The 26,451-nt window shown below is 40.0% G+C and overlaps 1 protein-coding gene across 4 annotated transcripts in view; it reads right to left on the bottom strand.

Annotated features, from left to right (window-relative positions):
* Positions 1–26,451, bottom strand: part of RASGRF2 (Ras protein specific guanine nucleotide releasing factor 2) — a 239,440-nt gene that overhangs the window by 119,130 nt on the left and 93,859 nt on the right. For all 4 annotated transcript variants that reach the window (XM_038532437.1, XM_038532438.1, XM_038532439.1 and 1 more), the window contains exons 6-12: positions 22,283–22,362; positions 21,707–21,900; positions 16,251–16,360; positions 15,360–15,478; positions 9,256–9,416; positions 8,293–8,359; positions 7,416–7,552 (exon numbers count right to left, since the gene is read on the bottom strand). In XM_038532437.1, coding sequence (XP_038388365.1) covers positions 7,416–7,552; positions 8,293–8,359; positions 9,256–9,416; positions 15,360–15,478; positions 16,251–16,360; positions 21,707–21,900; positions 22,283–22,362 — 868 coding nt within the window. The remainder of the gene's footprint in view (positions 1–7,415; positions 7,553–8,292; positions 8,360–9,255; positions 9,417–15,359; positions 15,479–16,250; positions 16,361–21,706; positions 21,901–22,282; positions 22,363–26,451) is intronic.

A 26,451-nucleotide genomic window follows, 5' to 3' on the forward strand; every position in this document is an offset into this window, starting at 1 on the left:
AAGACATGGGATAAGTGATCCTTTACCCCAGAGGCCTTCTTTTCATTCTCAAGGTTTCTAAAGCACAATGAGGATGCTGCTTGAGTCACCAACACAGGAAGATGAGAGGACAGAGATGGTGTTTGGTGAGAAATGTGGAAAATGAACAATGTTCCTTCAGTTTCCTTTAACATTTCAAGCAAATGGCATAGTTACACAAACAACAGTTTTAGAATGATTTAGGATTATAGTTTCCATGTTTAGATTTCTCTTTGGTTCTTAGATCAACCTGGACTTTTTATATAATAATCTTTTCTTTTTCCTCCCTTTCTTTCTTTCCTCCCTCTCTCTTTCTTTCTTTCATATATTTTAAACATTCTTATTTTATAGTCTTTTCCAAGTTGCCATTCTACTATCTGAGGTTCCAGCAGTATTAATTCTACTGTTCACTGTGTTTTCTGACTCTCTCATGATAGATAAATTACTCACATAATTGTAATTTTTGATATTGAGCACACTGTCATGAGGCCTGAATTGTAAAGTGTTGTGTTGTTTTTTTTTTTTTAAGATTTTATTTATTTATTCATGAGAAATACAGAGAGAGAGAGAGAGACATAGGCAGAGGGAGATGCAGGCTCCCTGAGGGGAGCCTGATGGAGGACTTGATCCCAGGACCCCTGTAAAGTGTTGTTAATGGAATGACTTTTGTGTTTGCTCCTACCAAGCAGTCCTAGGATTTCAACAGGGCCAAAAATTGCTTTTACATTAATTTCTCGGTTTGCATTTTTCACACCATGTGAATACTGTGCATTTAAATTTGAAATCCCATAGGCCAGAAATGCGTTCATTTTTTTCAAGGGAGATTTCTGAAAAATCAGAACCCAAGACAAAACCAAACTTCCTTATTTCTTTTTTGGGCTAATGGGAAGAGTTTTTTGAGTTCTTATCTGATGGAAGGGATACACTTCCAATATCTAGGCTTTATTTAAGGAGCTTAATTCCTTTAAGGGATCCAAGGCTACCTTGGCTAAAGCTCCTCAGGCTTGGGACCAATACTCAATCTAAAATCATTCCTAGGTCTCTATGTCTTCAACTTACAAGCTTTCTGCTCTAACTTTAAGTTTCTTCAGTATTTCCGACAACTAGAGATTTCTTTTTATATCTGTAAATATCACCAATGTATTAATTTTTTTATTATACTGATTTTTTATGTTAAACATTTCTGTTTTTGTAACTAGGGGGGAACTAAATCAGCTCAGTCCTCTACACTGTCAGAATTGGAACTTGAGATAAATATTTTAGATCCAAAAGAGGTTTATGTGACTACTCTTGACCATCTCATTAGCCAGTGTCCTTTCTCATTCATAAATCTTTCTGATTTACTGTGTGAAGCATTAAAATTATTTTCAAGAGAAAAAATGTTTTCACTTATGCTCTGGTTTCAGGAAATCAAAACATACCTGCAATCTGAACCAAAGCTCAAAGGCCATGTAATAAAAATCCTCATTTCCTAGAGGCTCCACAGACAGGCTGCAGCAACAACATGGGTGAACAAAAGAACTCTTGGGGGCTCTGTGTCCACCAGCTCTACTTCAACAAGAGTATTATATCTCACTTCCATTTGGGACTTTCAATAATGCTGCACTGGAGAAAGGGTTTCCTTCCATAAAAAAAGTTAGACTATAACAGAACAATGTATGTATGAATATATTTATATTGCAAGGCATGGTATAAATTCATGACCATATAAGCCTGTCCTTTAGTTATGTTGGGGAAAAGTGACTGAGCCCTGGGAAAATGAATACAGTTCACTCATTCAAGAAGAATCAGGATAAACTAGGTATCACATCTCTAAGCACACATCAAATCTATGTGAATTAAACCTTGAAATTAATAGGATTAATAGTATAACATGTATGTTCACAATAGCCCTGCGTAAGTTTGATGCAATTGGTCCTTAGACAATTGTTGAGAATGACTTCTCCAGCAAGGTCTTTTGAGGATCTTGCTTAAGGCAATACCTGTTCAAAGGTCCGTAGTCTACTATGTCTCCACCCTTTTTACCTTCTACCACTTCTAAGTAGTGGGAAGAAAGGTTAGATTCCATTTTTTTTTTCTTTTAATTCACCTTTTAATTTAAAGTAAAAAATTCTCTATTGATTCCAGAGAAGCTATTTTAAGGGAGAAAGCATGTGAGAGTGCTATAGATTTCTTTACACAAGGTGTACATTTTCACACATCTGCCCAAACCAAGCTTAGAGGTGAATTTTAATTCTGCATTTTAGTTAATACCCATAATTACAGAAAAATCTGTTTAATACACTATTATGTATGACAAGAAGACATGCATAAATGAATGCACTATATTGAAATAAATGGTCAAATCCTCAGCCTCAAATTTTTCCCTATAAATAGATGAAAAGGGAAGAATTATTGGTCAAGACCATTAGCTATTTGTTCATTTTGTTGGAGGTGCCAACAGTTAATTATGGCCTTACTGGTGTAACTAAAGGTGTAATTAATCATTCAAGCAATTGTTACTTCTAAAAATTATAGCTCCAGAGAAAGAGGCCTGGCAAAACCAATAGTCGTAATTTTTATATCGAGTTCTTTATGTGAAACTGAGATTGTATCAATACTCAGAAACCACTTTATTATCTTAAATAAGAGCCATATGTGATTAGTGTAACATGGTACAATAACTTAGGAAGGTAGCTTCAAATCAAGTCACAAAAAAATTAAGATCTAGCAAAATAGAGTGACAAAAATAAAATGATGAAATAATGGAGGACATATTCATAATTTGACTTGAAAGAAAATGTTTATTTCCCTAGTCTATAAGGATAGCTCCAATGAATAGATGTCCATCTGGCATAAAAGATAAGAAATAAAAATGGTAGAAATGTTAATCTCATTGATAATTATAGAAATGTAAATTAAAACCAGTGGAGAATCCTACCACATTTCCATTAAATAGGAAGATGTGATAGATACAACAAAACTCAACATTGGCACAGGACTTAGAAAAAAGTTGCACAGATACCTTGCTGATGAGGTATAAAATGATGAGGTACAGATTTCTTGCATTTTGGCAGTCTATCAAGTCATGAATCACGAAGTCATGGAAGTGAACAGGCCCTTTGTACCAACCTGACCCTCTGTGGGGAAGACAGGACAACAAGGGACCTTGAAAGGGAGAGTAACTCCCTGTATAACAATGCGCAGCACCACATCACATATTAATGCTAAAACCCAGAATATATCCAATTATTTAGGAAAAGCTGGAAAAGAGGTATGTTAATGTGGTAGTGTGTATGGCCATTAGAAGACCCCAATATGAAGAATCTTCAGGAATACAGAAAGGTACAAATGAGGTAAAACACAAAAATAATGTATATATACACTGAGAGCCAAACTGTAAAATTATTTCTGTATGGCAGGATTGTGGAGGTTTTAGAGATGGAAACCACTGATTTTCAGAGCAAAGGTTCTCCAATTTAATTGTGCAAAAGTGATCTGTGGAGCTTATTAAACCTGGGGGGTGTCTGGAATATAGACTCAGGAATCTGCAAGTTTACAAAAATCCTCAGGCAACTCTACCATAGTTATCTGTGGAAATACTTTGATAAATATTAATTTAGTGTGCTGAGTATTGGGAGTATTATTTCCTTTTTACGTCCATATTCTTACATATACATAATAAAATATTAAACAGTACATTTTCAAGCATTCAGTGGGCTCATCTTATTAAAAATTAATATGTCCAGAGATATACTGGGAGACTGACAAATACCATCACTGTATGTATATTGCATAATTTCCCCCCTAAAACGAAAATATTTTAAGCAGAGAACAAAGCCAATGGAGATGCAGGCTGCTTGGCAGCTGGCTAGGCTCAATCAATAGCACAACCCTACAACCCACTAATGAAACCTTGCATTGGCAAAAAGGCTAAGTACCTTAGAGCACTCAGTACTATACTCAGCTTTTAGGAGCAGTTGATACATGACCGCTCCCTCCTCCTTGGTACATTTCCTCACTTGACTTCCAGGACACCACACCCTCGTGGCTGTCCAACCACACTGGTGGAACCTTCTCAGTCTTCTCACTGTTCTCCATGACCCCTGACTCAGTCCATAGCCCTCTTCTCACTTCTATCCCTATTTACTCCCTAGGTGGTCTCAATACCCTCACTGCCTTAAATGTGACCTAGATGACACAGACTTTCCCACCTGAACCTCTTAACAACTCACTTAACAACTCAGTAAGTTGCTTACTTAACAACTCCACACAAATGTCTAACCGCCTTCTGAAACTGAACATATCTGGAGTAAGCTTCTGATATTCACCACAAAATCTCTGTTAATGACAACTCTATTCTTCCAATGGCTCAGGCCAAAAACTCTGAAGACATCCTTGACTCTTCTTTTTCTCTCCTACCCCAAATATAAGCCATAATTAAACCCTGCTGGCTCTACCTTCAAAACGAATCCAGAATCAAAATCCTTATCTCAGACTCCATTCCTGCCATGCTGATCTGAGCCTTCAAGAACCCTCACCTGGATGACTACCATACCCTTCTCATTCAGCTCCCTGTTTCCACCCTTACCCTCCATTCCCAGTCTATATGCAACACAACAGGCCAAGAAACCTTTAAAAAGGAAGTCAGATAATGGAATTCCTTTGCCAAATTCTTGAAGAGCTTTTCATCTGACTCCGAGTGCAAGCTAAAGACCTTTCATTGGTTTAGGGGGCCCTCCCTGGTTGGACCTTTGTTACCACCCTGATTTCCTCTTTTCCTATTCTCCCTCTCATACATTCCACTTCAACCACACTGACTTGATGCTGTTCCTCAAAATAGGTAGTGTCCTCCTACTTTAGAGTCTCTGCAATTGCTCTTCCTTCTCTTTGAAATGACTTTCCTTTCTTCACATACTCGTATGGTATTTCCATCACCTGCTACAGTCTTTGTTCAGATGTCTCCTGTAGCCTGAGGTGACCACCATTTTAAAAGTGTACCTACCCACACCTACCCCCAGTAGTGCAATCCTTTCTACCGTGTCCCATCACCTTCTAGCATAAAATAGTATGCCTTTATTTATTACATTTACTCTTTATTTTTGATCTTCCTCTCACTAGAATGTAAGCTGTATGAGGTCAGGGAATTTTTGTTGTTGTTACCTCTTTTGTTCATGATATATCACAGGTGCCTAAGCAGTACCTGGCATATAGTATCACTGCATAAATATATTTGTTGAATGAATGTAATAATATATGCCAAAGCCACACAACATCAAGGCTCCATCAAATAGCAATTTCATGAATTATATAATTGGCACTCAAAACGATATAACTTTCTGTTAGCTTTATTTTCCAATTCACTTGCAGACACAATCTAGTAGAATTTAACATATCAGCCATTGAGACTTAGGGAAAAATATGAAGAAGTTGTATACTTCTGCCTCAAGATGGAGTCTAAGTAGGTAGACTCACTTGGATGCTTATGGCAGACAAAGCATTGTACTCTTTCTTGAAGAAACCAGTTATAGGATCATCCAAGCACGTAAGGGTCTTTCTTCCATAGCAATGCCACACCAGGCACGCTAAGGAAGGTTTGGAGCTTTTATCAATTCTGTATCTTAGGACCCCCAGTTATATCATAAGGTAGAAGCTAGAAGCAGCTAGAAAAACATTTTTGCCTACTCCTATTCTCCCCATTTGCTCTACTTATCTTAGCTTCCTAACACCTACATTGTTGCATTATACTGTCCATGGCCCTTTCTTCCCGATTGGCCTGCCTATCTCTTCGAGACCAGGGACTATTGCCATATCCCTGATACCCACATGATACCTGGTAGTATACGTTGATTGCTCAGAAAACATTCATAGAATCAGTGGGTGATTCAGAGTTTCATAAGGTAAGAGATGTATTACAAACAGGGACTAATGTATTAATTCTTACAGCACGGAGCTAATGAAAGTATTAATAAATCACCACAAGGATATAATTATGCAAATATAGAAGATCCCAAATCCCAAGTTTTCATTCTTTTTTTGGCCAGAAAAGAAGCATCTTCATTTCAAGCTATTTATTCACCGTCAAAGGAATCCTGGGGCATATACATAAAAATCCATCCTTCCTGTAGAGAAGGTTTAGAATGCTAATAAGGTTTGGTTTTGACTGGATTAGGTTTGACTCCTGAGTCAACACAGTTGTGTAACTTTGGACAAACAGCCTTCCACCAAACCTCGTGTGCCTCACCTATGAAATGGGCTGATATTTCTGTCTACCTTCAGAATACCATTGTAAGGATCAAATTAGATTAAGTCTGTAAAATTTCTTTGACACATAAAAAAATATTTTGCCCTATATTGTCTATTTTCCCTCAGTTCTTAGTCACTCAGAAAAAAATTAATATTTTTACCTAAGATTTATATATAAATTACTATGAGCTCTTCAGAAGAGAAAAGAAGGTATTTGAATCTACAGTATAAGCTTTTTCCATTTGCCCCAATCTTGAGTTAACAACTTGGAAAATAATTACCAAGCCTTTTAATATTTTCCTTACACGAACATTTTTCTCCTATGCTGGCTAATGGAGTAAAAATTAATGTGGAGCTTGGATTTAGGAATGCCTAAGCCCAATCACAACTAGTTTTGATATATTTGCAATTTCTGAATAAAGGCAATTCCTTAACTGAGCATTCCCGATCAAGGAAAAGTAAGTAAATCCATTTCCTAATTTTTTTCTATATAAAATAAAGGAAAGCTAATTTTCAGGTTTCATACTACAGACACTTTTCTTTGATGGGATTCTTTAATTTGTGATTTCTCACCAAGGCCCTTGTTAGCTGTTTTTGTATCTCTCACCACTTTCCTACCTCAGAAACAAAGAAGCAAAAGATAATCTAGTGGGGATCATTGGATAATTTATCACTAACAGGGCAATTTTAAACACTCTTCGACACAACCAATTACACTTATAGCTTGTACAAAAATGCCCAGAAACTAAAATGCAAGTACCACATTTCAGGTAAATGTTAAACTTACAAAGAAAAACAAACAACAATGACAAATGATTCCAGCTCTAGCAAGATACACAGTGGTGATGGCAGTGACCACAGCAACCAGATGGAAGTTTTTTTAATAAAAACAAAATAACTAAAAATCTTTCCCTCCAAGTTTATGTTGTGAAATTAAGAAAAATGACAACAGGGATGCCTGGGTGGCTCAATGGTTGAGCGTCTGCCTTTGACTCAGGACGTGATCCCGGGGTCCTGGGATTGAGTCCCACATTGGGCTTCCTGCATGGAGCCTGCTTCTCCCCTTTCCCTCTGCCTCTTTGTCTCTCTCTGTGTCTCTCATGAATAAATAAAACCTTTAAAAAACAAAAAGAAAACAAGAACACAATTTACGGCAAATGCCACTTGCTTACCTGACTTATGTCGCTCGTCCAGGCAGCCTTCTCTTGGCGTGAAGGTGCTAACAAGACTACAGTGAAAGGGGCAGAATCAGGAGGCTCCACTACTATTTTAAAATCCAGGTGTCCAAACACTTGCCCAGAACCTTTAGCTTCAACACATGTAAAGCAAACAGTTAGATGTGAACATAAAGATACGAGTGATAGCTGCTTTCACAGAGTTCTAGTGACAATATTGGATCTCATTTCAGCAACATGGTACCTCTTGGGCTTCTCGGGCAAGGGGAAGCCTGTACTAAGCTCATAAGCAGACAAAGAAACTGAGGTCAGCAGGTTACTCAGGACTAGGATCCCCGTCTCCTAGTCACTTCCTGTTTTGTTTTCTTTCTTTTTCTTTCTTTCTCTCTTTTTTTCATTTCCATAATCTACAGAATTTCAATACTCTCTAATTTAATTCCTTTCTTCTCTGCCACTAAAAAGTCACTATCATGAGACAAACTCAGTAAAATGTGAAGTCCCAAAGATGGTTTAACAAGGTTCACAAGGTGGGCAGCCCCGGTGGCTCAGCGGTTTAGTGCTGCTTTCACCTGGGGTGTGATCCTGGAGACCTGGGATCGAGTCCCACGTTGGGCTCCCTGCATGGAGCCTGCTTCTCTCTCTCTGTCTCTCATGAATAAATAAATAAAATCTTTTTTTTTTTTAATAAATAAAATCTTTAACAAGGTTCACAGGTTAAATGATTCAACAGAACTTTTCATATGTAAATGACTTCAGGGAGTGTATTCTCAACCCCTTTCCTGCCTCCTTAAGCAGCTCTTCTTAGCTCTCAGTAGATAAAAACCATAAACCCTTGTTATTCTACTATAATTCTAAGAGATAGAATGTGACTTACAGTCATCATCACTTGCATCGGGCTCCTCAATCAATGTACATTCTATTAGAGAGAGAACCCCACCTGTCTGGAAACAAACCAATTTCTCATTAAGAGGCTGACAGTCTTGCATGAGTTGGGAAGCTCAGATTTATAAACCTTTGATTCAAATTGCCATGGAAGAAAGAGTAACAGTTCTGCATCGTAAATAATTTTTCATAGGTTCCAAAACTAAATTTAGTTGTGTAAAAAGTAATTAAACTCCTTGAACTTCATGGTTCTTCTCCCTCAAACCCCTCTCACTCACAGTGTTTATAAATTTAGCAAGTCAGTCTGTGGGAGAGTGGGAGGCACCCTGAGAGTGAATGCAGCTGAACCCATCAAGCAGAAAGTGCTGGAAGCAGTAGAAAGCCATCATCGTGGTGCTGGATGATATTTCGGGCACTAATAACAGAAGGTATGGATAGGGAAACTTTTTCTATGAAGAGCCAGATAGTAAATCTTTTAGGCTTTGCAAGCCATACAATCTCTATCGCAGTTACTCAATTCTATCATTTAAAAAAGCATGAGAGCAACCAGACAATATGTAAACACATGAGCATGGCTGTGTTCCAATAAAACTGTATTAACAGGCCGCAGGCTGTGGTTCGCTGCCTCTTGACAGAGCAAGATTAAAAAGCATCTAGCAAATATTAGATCAGTGCGCTGTCGTGATTTAACAAGATTTTTGCAGCTCAATAGTAATAATTCTTTCCAGGTGATTTTAATTGCACTTTTTAATGGAAATACACACTTAAATTTCTATTATTTTGGATACAACTGACAACAAAGTACATGTCAAGCTTAGCAACTGTACATTACCTCACTATGCGCTTGTGACAATCTGGGTTTTACGATACTAGGCGTGGGAAAGCCACAATCAAATTAACCTGGATGCCTCTCAAGTGCATGGACATAGATGGAATAGTCATGTAAAACCCGTACCTTGAGCAGATGTAGCTTTCCTCCTGAACTTCTTGTACAAATTAAAAAGTGTTTTGTAAATAAGAAGCACTGTCTTTCTCCTTCCTTTTTCAAAGACAATGAACCCAGGCGAACTTTACTAAGTTTTCCCCTCTCAACAGAAGGTACTTGAATAAGAGAACCTGGTGATCACAAAAGTGAAGAATACATAGCAATTAAAATTATGTCAAGTGAGAGCTGTTCTTCATGTAATAAACTCTAGGGCTTGTTTCCCAAGACACCAAGGACTTATTTGCTACACCCCTGGAAGAAAATCCGCTACACTATGAGCAGAAGAGGCAGTGTATTGTGTGTTAAGGGCCCAACTAATTCCTACTATTTCTGTGAAATGCTTTAGACTTGATTATTCATCTTTAAACTTTAAAAGAAGTTTGAAAGAAAGCCAAACTGAATTTAAAGAACAAGGCACTTTGGCCATCTGTCTGTTAGTGGTCTGGTCTCAATCAATGTATTTACTTAAGAATAAGATACACATTGTGTAATTATATACGATAATAAAATAACACAATAGAAAGAAAATAGGATTTATCCTTCCTGAGGCAGCGAAGGTAGAAACTGGCACATTAGTTGAGTTTACTTTGTATCTAAAAAATAAAATTCACAATTCATGTATATTATAAAAATACACAATTGTACAAGTCAATGCAATTGGTTAATTTTTAAAGGGCAACTATTTCAGGTTACATTCAAATTATGTGCAATAAGGGCACCTGGGTGGTTCAGTAGGTTGGATGTCTGACTCTTGATTTCCACTTGGGCTGTGACCTCGGGGCAGGGGATCAAGCCCCATGTGGGCTCCACACTGGGAGAGGAGACTGCTTGGGTTCTGTCTCTTCTCTCCCTCTGCTCCCCCCTCTACCTCACTTATGCTCCCAATTCTCTCACAAAAATAGAATAAAATTAAATTAAACTTAAAAAGTGTGATAAAGAGTCTTTGTGGAATCTAAATGGAAAAGAACTCCTATAAACTCTATACCCAGAGCATTTCTGTGAGCAAAACTGTCTTCTATTGCATGTGAGAAGCTCTACGTAGACTAAATGCAATTTCACCCTAATAATGACCACCTTCTCCTCACAAAATAAAATCCTAATCTAAGTTAGATCTCCAACTAAAAAATACCAGGAAAGATTCTTGTGAATATCTTGACTTCCAATATACCTTGAGTCAGCAATATTTCTACTGTTTGTTCAATCTACCACCTACCCCAAATGCAGCCTTAAGAACCATTAAATGCATATTCATCCCTTTAATATTAACAGGAGTCAGCACTACAAAATGAGATTGTGGGCAACCTCATTTCCTCTTCATACATTTTCTGTGTTCTCTCTCTTTTTTTTTAAATGAGCATAGATTACATCCATAAGTGGGGAAAAACCCCACTAACATTGTTCATATATGTTAAATGGTAAAACTATGACTTGGGTCACAAAATGTTCACATTAGCATATGAATATTCCAAATAGCATCTACTTTTGAAAGGAGATCTAAAGAAGTGCGAGGCGGCGCGGGGGTGGTGGTGGTGAGGATCCAAGACTCCATGTGCAGATTCCATCTATTCAGGTGAGTGTTTAGGTGGGGCTGCCGGACAGACAAAGTAGGCAGCTATTGGGGAGCAGGGGGCTAAAGAATAGCGTGGAAGGAGTCCTGGGGGAGGGCATGGGCCTGTGAAACAAAGGGCAGGAGAACGCTTGACTCCCTTGAAGGGAAGGGGCAAGAGGAGAGGGAAAGAAGGAGGTGAGGCAGGTGGGAGCAAGTTGTCAGAGAACACAGGCAGCAAGTAATTAAATCTGCAGAGTAGAGGAGGGGTGGGGAGAGCACAAGGCAAAATGCCTAGAGAAGTAAATGAGCAAGTAATAGCAAAGGGATTGTACTCATGGGGCTCACAGGGTGGAAACAAGGCCAAAGGAGCTCTTTCGGAAGACCTGGTTTGCCCCTCTTTTCACAGAAGGGAAAAACAGAGGCCCCGAGAGGCTAAGCAGCTCTCCTAAGGTCACACCTCAGTGAGTGGCACTGCCAGGAGATGGCAATGGGTTCGGCAACATGAAAGCTGACCCTTGGAAAGGGATGGGGTGGGAGAAGACAATACATTCTAGCTTTGCCATGGGGGCCATGAGATCAGTTAGGGCGGAGTGAAAGACTGGAGCATAAGACAAATATCCTGGTGGATCAGTAGGTTTGGGAGTCATTTTCAGAAAGGTTATAACCAAGTGCATGAAGACTTAATATCATGCGTTGTTAAGTGCCTTCAGCATTCAATGATTTTGTAAAACAGAAATTACAGAACACATCGTTAGCTCATATATTAGTAATATGAATTTCACCTTTGAGGTAAAAATAAATAAATGTTTCCTTGGCAACGATACCCTAATATGCTTGATCTGTAACTGTTCCCCTCACTATGCACATTAGGTATAGACAGAAGTCTACACGTCAGAATTAAAAGTTAGCAATTTCAACACTATTGTTTAGTTCATAAAATAATCATAGTGGATTTTTCTCGTATTTCGTTTTATGTTTGACCTGGTGTTTCAACACAACTATAAGACTTGGAGGTTCCTCTCTAATTGATACAAATGAAAGGAATATTTAGTATTAAATTAGTAATTCCTCAGGGTCAGACCATTGCTGTGACAGAGTCCTTTGCATCTCTATCATCGGTCACCTAATAATTGGGAGTCAATTTACAACAAAACTTCTGTTAATTCAATCACTAAATTCCCAAGAGTGGCATCCAAGATGGGCGAATGCCCAGATTCTTCATTTCACTCAGTAGTAAGAGGCAACAAAGAGTAATCTCCAGGTTATTGGATTAGGTATTTGAGAAGGTACAAATATGCCCAGACCCCACGTTACAATTCCAAAGAACACTGCTACACTGAGAGGACAGGATTTCAAGTCTGGGAATGATTAGTTTACTACCACAGACGTCCAGGTCTCATTCTCAGTGTCTTTCACTCTGAATTCAGTCACCTTCACTTAATGATCCTGATTCACATATCCACAAGATGCTGACTCTGCATAATGGGTTTTGTGCAATTGGTCAATTTAGAGTGCCTTACCTTCTATTAAGCATTCATATATATTTCATGTTATTGAAAAACAGAAACTCACTCCAAAATTTAGATCTTGGTTTTTAAATTTACATCACACTCTCCCAGGCATTAGTCTAGATATTCTTGTGAGCAATGTTAGCTCACGTAATCTTCACCACAGCCCTAAAAGCTGGGTAGTATTAACTACAAGAGCAAAGTAAGGCACAGGGGTGCTAAGTAAATCACCCAATATCCTACAGCAAGGAAGTGGAAGAGATGGGATTTGACCTCCACTGACATGGCAATACTGCCTTCATATAATTGCCCCAGACTTTTCCACCTCAGTTCAACAAAGTTTGAGTAGATTTTGGAAAATAAACGACTTTTCCAGACTATAATATGATAGAATCCTTTGCATCCTGCTCATTAACTGTTTAATAATTAGAATCAATTTACAATAGAACTTCTATTATTTTGATAACTAAATTCCCACAGGTTGACATTTGAGATTAGCTGATGCCCCTATTCTAAGGAGGCCTATTAGATGACCCAGAAGGCTTCTTTTTTCTAGTCTCAGAATAACAGTTCATTTGAGACTGAAACCGCAATATATTTGTGCATATGTACACACGTGCACATGCACACAGCCTGAAACATACCTCAAACCATTCCTAAAAGTAAATAACACAAATACTAGTGGACAATTAGAGATAGGCTGTAGTCCATTTCATAGAAAACAGAACTCAGCAAACTTCAAAAGAATAAGAAACCCATCTCACTGGGTTTTAAAGTCTGTTAAGGGTATTTAGTAGAAGTGATGATAGGAGCAACCGAAAGCAAAACATTGTAAACTTCCCAAATTATATGTTAATTGGATTCCTTTCTACTTTCAGGTTCCAGTCTGATTTTTTAAAACCAACTTTATTGAATAATTCCTAAACACACTAACCAAACAATACAGAAAAATACCATAAAGGCAAATCATTATATCAACATCAATACGATAACAACATCAGATATATTAATAGCTGATAAAAGTGCTTTAAACATGTGGCAGAGAACAATAAACATCTGGACATGAATCAAAGGGAGAGGCGGCTCATGAGGGTTTTTCCTCAAGGTGCATTGAAAAAAAAAAAAAGACTTATTCAATGTATCCGACCTCCCAGCATTTTTCATTAGAGATGTTTTTTTCAAACTTAGATAAGAGCAGTCTAAGTTTGTAGAAATAAATGTTTATGCATAATAATACTTTTCAATCACAAGCCTTTTCAGAAACAAAATAGTGGTTACAGAAACATTTGTTTGCATTCTCACATATTATAAAGCTCTAGTCAATAAGTATTTTTTCCATGAACTCCAAATACAAGAAAAATACAAAACGAGACATCTAATAATCAAAACTGCAATTCAACAAGCAATTTGATTTAATGCAGTGCCCCTCTTTCAAGTATCTATAATGGAAAGCAGCATATAAAGGAAGAGAGAATTCATAAATACAGCCCTTCAGAGATACAATGACTGGGAGCGCCAGGCGTGCAAACATGTACCTACAACACACAAGAGGATGAAACACAGACATGAGAAGTGAGGGGCCCTGAAACCGGGACGAAGGTAAATTCATTCTACCTGGAGGGAAGGGGAGAGAATTGTCAAAGGCTCCCTAAAGGTGTCTGACCTGAGCCTGGAAGGACAAGCAGACCTTCAATAGGCATGGAAGGGATGGATAGGGGCATTCCCAGTCCCCACACTGGGGCCAGCACACGGGAAGGCACACGGGCAGGCAAGGGCCAGGAAGGCAGGAAGCCCCGTGGGGACACAGTCTGTGTGGAGCAACGCAAAGCGATTAGGAAGGCCTGATGCTGTTAGCATTATATTCCACTACATTTCAAGGAAAATCAGTATCAAAAGCCAAAAATGAGAAAAGCTATCCTTTCCTAAAATATACTTCCAAACTTTAACATATGTGTAATTTCTCTCTTTATCAACAAATAATGGAAAATAGAACAGCGCGTGTTACATTTTTTAAGTATTCTGTGCAAAAATGTAGGTTCACAGCTCAAATAATGTCTTGTTTGATGAAGTAAAAAAAAATTTAAGCAACACATTTTTGGTAGGCAATGGAAATGCAAATATCTTCAAATGATATTGGCTCATTACGAACAGAAGCTACATTAAAGGTTATTTCTAGTTCTAAATGTATGTGCCACCGCTCACCAAGTTCAAAATTATAAATGTGTGAGATGTGTTGTCTCAGATCAACTCCATGGGCCATGCTCCCTTCCCTCAGAACACCTAAGCACTTAAAAAGGACTTTGGATGAGGTTTACTTAGTGCGCTTTGCAGTGAGAGCCCCGGAGGGAGATGCACCATTAGGCTGTTGCATCTCGTTTCTGGCCCAAAAATCTTCAACACTTCAGAAGCTTAATATACTGGGTGATGCTTGCAAAGCACACATCCCACAAACAAGATACAAGATACGTTCACCATTACCAAAGCGTGGCAGGGGTCAAAAGACATTTCATTTGGCAACTGGAGTCACCAACTGAATTAAATCATATTGTGTGGGGCTGATCCAGAAGTGCTGATAAAGAATGGGAACAAGAGACAGCTGTTTTCACTTCGGACATTGTCCCCACCGCTATGTGAAAGGGCTTTGAGTAATGCAAGTTTCTCTTGGGCCTTTGCCTGTATATCGTCGCCACCTGGCACTGCCACTCTCATCGGCCAGACCGATCTGTCTTCCTTGGAGCTGTAGAGAATGTCTGGTCCACTGAGGAAGAGAGTCCAGTCAGAATGTAATTTACTGTCCCACTCGTGCTTTACTATTATTGTGTTGCTGTTTTTCATGGCCCCTGAAAAGAAACAGCACAAATGTGGGCCTCAGCCACAGCCTCGGTCAAGACCATGGGGATGTCCTGCATGAACAGTATCAATCACACAGCTCCAAAATGCTTGCCAGGATCTGCCAGTGACAATGTGACAGTTGCAGAGATCACTAGAGACAGTGGGTCCACCGAACAAGGACTTACCTTGGCGGATGAAAGTTTGGCTGGTGTCCAGCAAAATATCACAGCCCTCTACGATCATTCTTTCTATGGCCAGGTTCTTCCTTATGTTTTCAGTGTCACTCACTTCATCGTGCATTATCCTGCCAGACACAGCAGGGACAGATCACAGGAAGAGAGGTTTTGTATAGCTCTAGCAGGTATGCAAAGAGCTCTATCTGGGAAGCTCAGTTTTGAACTTGTATCAGTACAACTGAGGCTGTGAGGAGAGACCTTCAGGCTTGAACCAGCCATGACTCAAACCAAACCCAACGTACAACACAGTTCTAAATGACAAGTGGGTCAGCAACCAATGAGTACCCTGGGGGTGCTGCTTATAAATGCAACAGGAAAGCAACATATCATTTTATGGACAGCCCCTTCATTGAAATTAGGATGCCATTTCTTAGAGGTGGAGCAAGTTAGAGACCTTTATGCCATTTATTCCATATAAGCTAAAGGAACACAGATGTAAATAATTCTCTGAAACAGTGCAGTCACTGAAAAATCCAAAATACACATTTCTTAGCTTTTTGCCAAATATGAACACAAAGACACAACTAAAAATTGTTTTTCTACTACGCTAAAAGAAATGTTAATATTTTCAAACTCAAACGCAAATACACCTATAATCTCAATCACATAAATTCACATGCTATAAAACCATTTTCAAAGATTGATTTTTTTTTCTTGGTTAAAATTAACGTTTATGCTGATTCAGTACCATCTGAAGAGCTAGCATTTCATGTTCAGGTGAATCGGAGAAGTTGGACTGTGTCTCACTTCTTATTCCCTGGATATATATATATTAGGTTTCCATAGAAACTAACTCGCTGGTTTCTCTAATCAAGCCTTTATTATAAGTTCTCTACATACCTGGACAGTTCCTCTAGTTTCGATTTAGCAAACTCCAGACTTTTCCTTTCCACATGCTCATGAGGTGTATGAGCTAGGAGTTCATGAAGTGTGATGATATACCTGGGGATCTAAATGCAAATAAAGGCCAGCATGAGCAAGAGGTCAGGATGAGTGACCCTGGGACATCCTCTCCTGTGCACCATCATGTCTGAGAAATTCAACTCTACTTTTACAATTCTCAAATGAATTACACTTCAAACTTCACACACACATCCACATATCCACATTCACCAAGAGCACAAGAAAAGAGTAATAAAATATTATACTCCAAAGAAATGGTTGTTTCTTTAGATTTTTAACATAAGCATATATTTCTTAATCATAAGATTTGAAAATTGGTTCATAGAGAAACATAGTGATTATCAAGTCACATGAGTCCGTATTTTAGATATATATATTTTTTTATTTGAGAGAAAGAGAGAGATAGCATGAGCATGGGGAGTGAGAGAGAGAGAGAGATTGAGAGAGAGAAGCTCCCGAGCCCCACACTGAGCTCAAGCCCAGGACCTTGAGATTGTGATTTGATGTACGCAAAGTCAGATGCATAACCAACTGAGCCACCCACCCAGGTGGCCCCACAATTTTTTTTTTTTTAATTCACATCCCTACTGCAATGTTCTCTTTAAGAATTTAAACTTGGGAGAAGACATACTCACCTTTATTACATTCTCTTCCTACTTTACCTTAACTCATCCTTCTAGCAGTAAAATGTATTGTTTAATTACATTATTTACTTATAGTTTTGTTTATGGATAAACTATCTGAATTCTGTCAAAAGCGGAAACTCCACCAGCCATATGACAATTTTAAATGAACATAGTAGAGATTTAACTCAAGTTTTACTGATTCTACTTATTTATTTATTTATATATATATATTTTTTTTTATTCTACTTATTTATTTACTGGTTTACAGATAAAATTTTTTTAGAAAGCTGGGGCAGTGAAAAAAAAAAAAAAAGAAAGCTGGGGCAGTGGGCTTAACTTTAATAACGACATGCATGCACCGCAGCTGCCATAACGCGGCCTGCTATGGGCATGTATGCCCAAACCTCCACACCAACAGAAGGGTTATGTCCCCATTATACAGAGATAAGGAGGAAACAAAGCGTGAAGCGGTCTGGTAACTTGCCCAGGGTGGTCTCACAGTACATGACAGAGCCAGCCATGATCATGGCTCTCACTGGTACACAAACCCACTCGGTCTCCTCTGTGGGGCCTGGGGACTCACTCAACCCTCAAAAGGACTTCTGAGAAGGAAGAAAGTAAAACAGCCTCCCGGAGCGCTGTGGCTAGTTCCTTCCATCCTGTCCTGAGGTGTTGGCAGCCCTGTCCACGGATCTGCTTTTGCTCGTGTGCAGGGGGTGGCCTTCACTGGGTCACCTACTGTGGTCTACTGAGGGCCTATGTTTACGCATGAGCACAAAGGGCAGGGCCATCAGCACAGACATGGATCTGCAGTTGATATTCTGGGACCGTATCCTAGGGAATGTCATCCTATTAAAGTTTTGGAAGTTCAGACAGACTCCTTAAAGGAGGGAGACCCCTCCTGTGTAAGACATGTGGAGGACACTTCCTCTCCATCCCATAAACTTCTCCTGGTTAAGGTCCCTGGGATAGATACGCTTTCAAATATCCCTTCCGCACAAAGCCAGTATGCCTCTAAGTCAGCAGTCATACGAAGAAAATCAAGGCAAACAACAGCTAATGCACTAGATCTTTCATAACAAAGAAGGTAGGAGTGGGAGCGCCTGACACGTATGATGCAAGCACTGAAAACCCACAAAACTAAGTTTAGTCAATAGCTTCATGATCTTCCCCCATTAATTAAATCTATTTTAGAGAGCTCCTTGGCTCAGATTCAAGTAGATGGATTTGAAATTCAGAAACTGGCCCTTTCTACTTTCTGGTGGAGGAACAAACAAGCCTGAAGCTGCCAAAAAGCTGGGAAAGGACATTCTGCAGAAAAGTGGACGGCTCTCCAAAGAGCGCATCTGTATATTCAAGAGCTGATTATAAATCTGTTCCCCCAAAAAACAAGAATCACAGTAAGTGCTGTCCAGATGAATCATAATTCTCCTTTCAATTATGGAACAATGCTTGTCACTTTGTAGACATTAATGAGCTTGCTCTGCTGTTACAGTAAATAGGTGGCTAGAGCGGCAAGTGGCTACTTGCTGGAGAACATCTAACAGTTCTCGTAGGGGGCAGAATTCACGACTGGCTTACCTATGGACTTAGGAGCAGCTGAAGCCAATTTAAACAGTACCAGTCATGCCATTGTCTTTGCTAATTTAAAATTATATTAATAACTACATTATTTTCCATAAACAAATTTCTTGGCAACACTTGGACTTATTTGTCTGATAGTTCAATTGAGGATAAATTTACTACATCATCCAAATTCTACAATTCTTCCATGTTTCAAAGCTCAACATAGTACATTAAAAGCAGCAATTGACTTACTTGACAAAGAGCCCAGAACACTTGCTCTTCTATACATATACAGGCTAAAAGCTGCCAATCGCCTCTCCCCTATGCCCACACCAACCTCTGCCCCCGTGTCTAGACTCAAGTAAAAGTCTGGCCAGAGGTCCCTTGGTGGCATGAACTAGAGTCACTTCTTCTACTGTTATCTAATAGCACACACACACAAAAAAATGTAAAGTGCCTCAGCCTCATCCCCAGGTCCAGCCTCCACTAGAGCAAGGTGGAAGTGCTAAAGTACTACTGCTGACACATGTATGCAGGGCGAAGCAGAAACAGTTGGATCCTTCAAGGGAGCAAACACTTTCATGACTATTTCACCTCATTTGTGAAAGAACCAAAAGGCAACAAGAAGGAGGGAATGAACCTAGTGAGGAAAAAAACCTTCAAGCTTCTAGAAAGGGCAATTTTCCCCCAAGTGTTCCATATGGTTACTCCTAGGGAGAAGGCAGGAAGAAGAGACACCAAGTGAACAAGACAAAGAAGAGACATCAAGGAGAATGAGGCTCTTAGAGGTAGCAGATTCTGATGGTTTCCCCTCTTGGTCTATTCAAGATAGTTCTAGGGAAGCAAATAAATAAATAGCACAACTTAATGTTCTTTCAATTTGCACACTTCCTGCAATTTGGACCAACTCTGGCTAAATTCTTCAAGTTTGAGGTTTCTCCCTGAACCTCCCAGGCTCTCAGAACCAGTGCCTTTGGTCTGGAAGAAGCCACAGAGCCTCAACATCTGATCTATCAGCTAAATTCTAGGGTTTGGGGCCACCACAGTCTTGGACTGGGGGTTCCTGGACCAGGCTCCTTGAACCCCCACATAGTTACCCAACCCAAACTTTTAGAACTGGTGCAGTCCCCCTAAAATCACAGAGTCAGCTAGACCTCTGGGAGATGACTAGAGCTCAAGTGCCTCAATTTTAAGAATAAGAAACCAAGATTTATATTGTTTCAATTATTTTCCTCAATGCTACAACTGAAGAGTGAGCCAGACATCCAGGTCTTCTAAAGATTCTCAGTCCAGTGGTCCTTTCATGACATTATGGGAATTCCTTGGAGTCAATGAAAATGCCAAGTCATTCTCATTGGGCTTAACCTCCAGGGCAAAGGAGGGAGGGTGGTAGGAGAGTATCTCAGCACTTTAAAGATGATCCAAAGGACTTTCCAAGGCCCTACATTCTACTGTGTTTGGACACCTCCCCTAAAGCTCAAGTGCAGTTGTGTCACTTTAAAACGCTGAGAGAGGGGCACCTGGGTGGCTCACTGGTTGATGTCTGCCTTTGGCTCAGGTTATGATCCGGGCATCCTGGGGTTGAGTCCTGCACTGGGCTCCCCACAGGGAGCCTCCTTCTCCCTCTGCATATGTCTCTGCCTCTCTCTGTGTGTCTCTCATGAATAAATAAATAAAATCCTAAAAAAATAAAATAAAATACTGAGAGAATCACACCCAGGGAAATTAAATAGGCCTCAGGAAGGCATTAATGGGCTATCAGAAAGGGAGCTAGGTACCTCCCTGAATATTCCATGTGCCTTTGATAACTCTACCTTTGAATAGTCACCCGAGGCAAAGTTGCCTGAAAGACACAATTTCGGGTATTTAATCATCATCCAGAGTAATGCCAAATATTCAAACAGAATCTCAGAACACTGCACTATATAAAGTTTGTTTTGCTATAAATAAAGGCTTAAATTACAATTTTTATAAGGTAAAAAAAAAAAGCAAACTTTTTTTTGTTTGCTTTGAAGTTTTTCTTGTAAAATATTTCCTCAGAGAGGCCAAGAGTTCAAACAACTCAGTTCCATGAAACAACACAATAACATTATAAAGTTTCACTATATTTAAGTTGTTTCAAATGCATCCTTTTGGTTTTTAAAAACCTTACTCAACCTCTACGGTGATTTCCAGGATTTCAAGCAGGACTGACCAACTTTAAGACAAACAATTATGACCCAGAGCAACATTTCTTTCTGAGGCTACACAACGATCTGCTGGGGTCAGCGGTGCCTGTAGGGGGGCAAAGCTCTCCGCAGAAGCCCTAACACATGATGAGGAGAATCGGTTTACCACATGACAATCTGGAGGCCTGGCCAGAAGCCCCATAAATTCCACAATGAGAACACTCAATGCCTTTCCAAAAGAACAGAATCAACGCTTTTCAAAAGAATGGGAGATTCAATTCACATTTTGACTTCCCCAGTCCTCACTCAAAGACTTGGAATGGTAAAGCCTGCGACACAGGCAAGGACACAAGTGTGCTCGGTCCCTCAGGGACCCTCTAATGCCAAAAAGGTAAATGTAAGGACAAGGCCCAGCCTCAATGCAAGAACCCGACTCTGGGCCAAGAGTGCCCAGGTCCTGCCAGGGCCTCCAGACCCTTGGTTTCCTCTGTGGCCCAGCCGTCCTCCTTTGGCTCTCCAGAGCTCCAGACAAGCTCGAGACCAGTTCCAATAGCAATTGTAACGGGGCAGGGAGGATGGGCAGGAAAACAAAGATTTTCCCAGCAGTCACTCCACCCTGCAGGAGCCTTTTATGCAACCAGCATATACTGGAACTTTTGCACAGCATCCTATTTCTGTAAACCTGATAATATTTTTAAACATGCTGGAGGAGGAGACTCCATGGAAGAAGTCTGTGTGGTAGCTTTCTGTAAAGAGAAAATTGTGCCACTTTGCACAAAATCATTCCTGATTTAATCGCTTCAAAAATGCCTGGTTTAAAAAAAAAATGTCTGCTCTTCTTCCCTATACTACACAGACAGAAAATGTGTGGCATATGTTTGCTTATCTCAGGGTCAAGCTCAAGATGACAGAGGATGCATACACGCCGTAATTCCCCACAGGGCACACTTGGACACCTCGCTCTGGTCACCGCAGGCATCAGTACCACCAGACTGGAGTCAGTGACTTATAAAATGTGTCCCAGATGACTTACCTGAAACATTGGATAGGTCAGGAACGTTTCCAGCATCCTCCCCTCACAGGCAGGGTTGGCTTCATACTGTTTTAAGAGTTTGTCAAAATCTCTGTTTTGCTTACAATTGGCAAGCACTTGGAGGCTGTACTGGTGATTACGCACAAATTCTTGATAAATGTTCAACATGGGGAGCAAAATATCAAACAGATCAGCTGGAAAAAAGAAGTAAACATGGCAGTTTCTCTTTGCCCTTGGTAAATTACCCAAGGTATGAGGAGAGGTGCACTTGATGGGATGGCAGAGAGCGGCTCCCAGCACCAGGCGTCACACATGCACAGGGCCCCCAGTTCAGATGCCTGAATGACTGTTCTGGTGGAAGTCACCCGGAGGCCAAGCATGACTCTTGCCCCAAATGCACTATGACAGGTCAGGGCAAAGGGCTGAAAGGGCAATGAAACAGATCCCCAGAACATAAGGAAGCTCACCGGTCAAGAGGGAAATTCAGACAGCTTAGGCTGAATGATGCCGAAGTTATTTTACTTTAATTGTAGCCATCTTAAGAGAAAATCTTTTATCTCTAAAGCATGCACTCACCTAAAATCAAAGTAGGCCAGTTTGCTATCCTCGCCTTCAGTCCTTGGTGAAATATTTCATGAAGAAACATAATCGTTTCACTATAAAAATGGAAAAACAATTCAGTTATTGCAAAGTGTCTATTTTGTTAAAGAAGCCTCCTGAGTCCTTAAAACTTTAATAAATACGTGATATACATGTCTCCCAGGGCCTCCCAACTCTATGCCCAATAATAACATGGATTGCATTAGCCCTCATAAAGCAATTTATCTTTCAGAAGATCTCAAAAATTCAAAGAAAATTCTGAGCTAAGCTTCAAACACTGGAAGACACTGAGCACCAAATCACTGTCATATAACTCGCATTATCAATTTGTAATAGCAATATCTTTCTACTGTTAGAATGTAGCACTTCAACTGATAATCAATGAATTAGTTATGATCCTTTTCCTCTTAGATTTGAGTCTAGATGATAACTCAGGGAAAGTACTCTCTCTTTCATTAAAATGAGTTTTGACAGGAGAGAGGGGAAAAAATCCATAGCAAAGGTTTGGCAGTACTCTACTGTAACCACTCCCAAGACTCCCAAGACAGAAATGTAAAAGAATCCTCTGAAAAGGACAAAGCCTACATGGAGATACTAAAATGAGAACTAGTGATGCAGAGCATTTTCTCATGTGCGTGTTGGCCATGTCTATGTCTTCCTCTGTGAGATTTCTGTTCATGTCTTCTGCCCATTTCATGATTGGATTGTTTGTTTCTTTGGTGTTGAGTTTAATAGGTTCTTTATAGATCTTGGAAACTAGCCCTTTATCACTTGCCATCAGGGAAATACAAATCAAAACCACAATGAGATCCCACCTCACACCAGTGAGAATGGGGAAAATTAACAAGGCAGGAAACCACAAATGTTGGAGAGGATGTGGAGAAAAGGGAACCCTCTTACACTGTTGGTGGGAATGTGAAATGGTGCAGCCACTCTGGAAAACTGTGTGGAGGTTTCTCCAAGAGTTAAAAATAGAACTGTCCTACGACCCAGCAATTGCACTGCTGGAGATTTACCCCAAAGATATAGATGCAGTGAAACGGCAGGACACCTGCACCCCGATGTTTCTAGCAGCAATGTCCACAATAGCCAAACTGTGGAAGTAGCCTCAGTGTCCATCGACAGATGAATGGATAAAGAAGATGTGGTTTATGTATACAATGGAATATTACTCAGCCATCAGAAACAACAAATACCCACCATTTGCTTCAATGTGGATGGACCTTGAGGGTATTAAGCTGAGTGAAATAAGTCAATCGGAGAAGGACAAACATTATATGGTCTCATTCACTTGGGGAATATAAAAAATAGTGAAAGGGAATAGAAGGGAAGGGAGAAGAAATGGGTAGGAAATATCAGAAAGAGAGCAGAACATGAAGACTCCTAACTCTGGGAAACGAACTGGAGGTGGTGGAAGGGGAGGAGGGCGGGGGGTGGGGGTGAATGGGTGACGGGCACTGAGGGGGGCACTTGACAGGATGAGCACTGGGTGTTATTCTGTATGTTGGCAAACTGAACACCAATAAAAATAAATTTATTATTAAAAAAATTCTTGAAAACAAAAAAATAAAAAAATAAAATGAGAACTAGGCATAGAGATCCAAATTTCTAAAAAGTTCAAGAAGAGTAGTTACCAAAGCAACTTTTGCTTCCTCATTACAATTATCCCATTGGAATGAACCTCTAAAGCCTTTTCTGAACTAACACATCCACACAAACACAGAATCATTCATGTCAGTGAGATACTCTGGTTTGTTGAAGTCAAATTCCACTACAGTAAAAATCAATGGGAAATCCTTAATTTTTTCCAAATGGTCCAGTAAACAAAATACACACTGCTTGAAGATGATAATTTATTTTTCTTTTATAGAAATTTTAACTAAGGGGCTCCTGGGTAGCTCAGTGGTTGAGTGTCTGCCTTCAGCTCAGGTCGTGATCCTGGGGTCCTGGGATCGAGTCCCACATCGGGCTCCCTGCAGGGAGACTGCTTCTCCCTCTGCCTGTGTCTCTGCCTCTCTCTGTGTGTCTCTCAGGAATAAATAAATAAAATCTTAAAAAAAAAAAAAAGAAATTTTAACTAAGCAGTGTTTGTTGTTCAAGGACTTCAAGCAAATCTAGATATTGTATCTTAGTCATCCCTTCCTCCTTCTAGGTGGACACGATGGAGAGCTAAGGCCACACTCCCCTGACTCCCTTGTAAATGTGGTTCTGGATGTGAGGTTGGTTCCACCTGTTGCACCAATAGATGCACTTGGTAAGACGTGGGAGGCTGGAGTAGAGGCAATCTTCCTGTTGCTGAAAGTCAGTCACGGAAATATGAGTATTTTAGGGGCCATTCCAGCACCCAGCCTCAGTGTTTTTGTTTCTAGGCAACAGCTTCCTGGACCTGAAAGGCAGACAAGTGGCAATGGTGGTGCTGTACTTCCTCACTACCGAAGCATGTCTACAGTGTTGTGCCCTTGAACTCAAAGCTCCAGGCGCAGCTCCCTGACTTTACTCCTCCAGCTCTTCCAAAGAGTTCTGTAAGCAATGAACTCCCTCCACTCACAGAGAGGCTTCTTTTTCCTACACTGAAAATGTATATAACTGATACATCTACTTTCATATTTTGATACCAGGATGGTTAGAAAAAAATGAAATAATCCTGCACGTAGGTTAAGTTTTTTTTTTTTAAGTATAAACTGTTGAAATGCAAAAAAATTGGGGTGCCTGGGTGACTCAGTCAGTTAAGTGTCAGACTCTTGGTTTCAACTCAGGTCATGATCTCAGAGTCCCGAGATGGAGCCCCTCACTGGGCTCTGGGCTTGCAGTCTGCTTGTCCCTTACCCTCTGTCCTCCTCCCGCTCTCTCTCTCTCTCTCTCCCTCTCTCTTTCTCTCTCTCTGGAATAAATAAACAAATAATTTTGTTAAAAAAGAAATTCAAAACTGACCTGCCATAACTGGAAGCCTGTCCTTCCCATTTAAAGTCAAGGAAAGGAATCCAGTTAAACAGCCGCAGTGACAACAAACACCCTATGAACCTCAGCTTTAAAAACATCTCTTTTCAGGATGTTAACTGGAATTAAAAACTCTTTAAAAAAAAGAAAAACATGTATCTTAAAAATGAATACATAAAATAAAAAGATAAAAACATACCTCTTCAGATCTCCCTTAAGGACTAGGTATAGTAAACAACTGCTAAGTGTATGAAGAGCTTACAGCTTCACCTTCCAAGAAGAGGCCCAGCACATCCTGACTCCGAATTTAAACAATATGACAAATCTGGCCTTCCAGATTGCAGATCACGCAATCCAACAGAAACAAATCCCCAGAGCTGACCTAAGAGCAAGGTGGTGCAGGCTCTGCTGGCATCACTACCAGAGGGTAGTTTACAATCCCATCCATTGTCATCAGAACTGTTGAAATGACATGCTTGGGTGACGGAAGTATTTGCCAAAAGGCTAGCTGTGCAGCCTGACGATCAGGAGCTCCTCTTAGGTCCCTCAAGATGTCTCACACACTTGCGCAGGGCCACTGCCACCTAATGTGGGGAGATCTTCCTCCTGCCTCACAACAGAGAAGCCAAGCTTCTAATCTCCTGTTAACAAGTTACCTTCCAGGGGTGCCTGGGTGGCACAGCCAGTTAAGCACCTGACTCTTAGTTTCAGCACAGGTTGTAACCTCAGGGTCTTGAGATGGAGCCCCAAGATGGGGTCTGCACTCAGTGGGGAGTCTGCTTGACATTTTCTCTCTCCCTTTCCCTCTGCTCCTCCTCGCCCAATAAATAAATCATTAAAAAAAAAAAGTTACCATCTATCATCCACTCAGTCATCTATAGACACCCCCCAGCCATGCCTTTCTAAATATTTAAGTACATTTTAATTATGATCTATGATTTAGTCCCTAAAATCTTCCTTATAGTGTGGGTCTTCATTTTATAAAAACCTAGGGAAAATAACCTTTATTTATTTATTTATTTTTAAAGATTTTATTTATTTATTCATGAGAGACACAGAGAGAGAGAACAAAGGCAGAGGGAGAAGCAGACTTTCTGCAGGAGCCTGAGGTGGGACTCCATCCCGGATCTCCAGGATCACACCCTGCGCCAAAGGCAGACGCTCAACCTCTGAGCCACCCAGGCATCCAGGGGAAAAAAACCTTTAGC

This window comes from Canis lupus, chromosome 3 (genome assembly GCF_011100685.1).
Source record: "Canis lupus familiaris isolate Mischka breed German Shepherd chromosome 3, alternate assembly UU_Cfam_GSD_1.0, whole genome shotgun sequence".
In the NCBI taxonomy this organism is placed as follows: domain Eukaryota; kingdom Metazoa; phylum Chordata; class Mammalia; order Carnivora; family Canidae; genus Canis; species Canis lupus.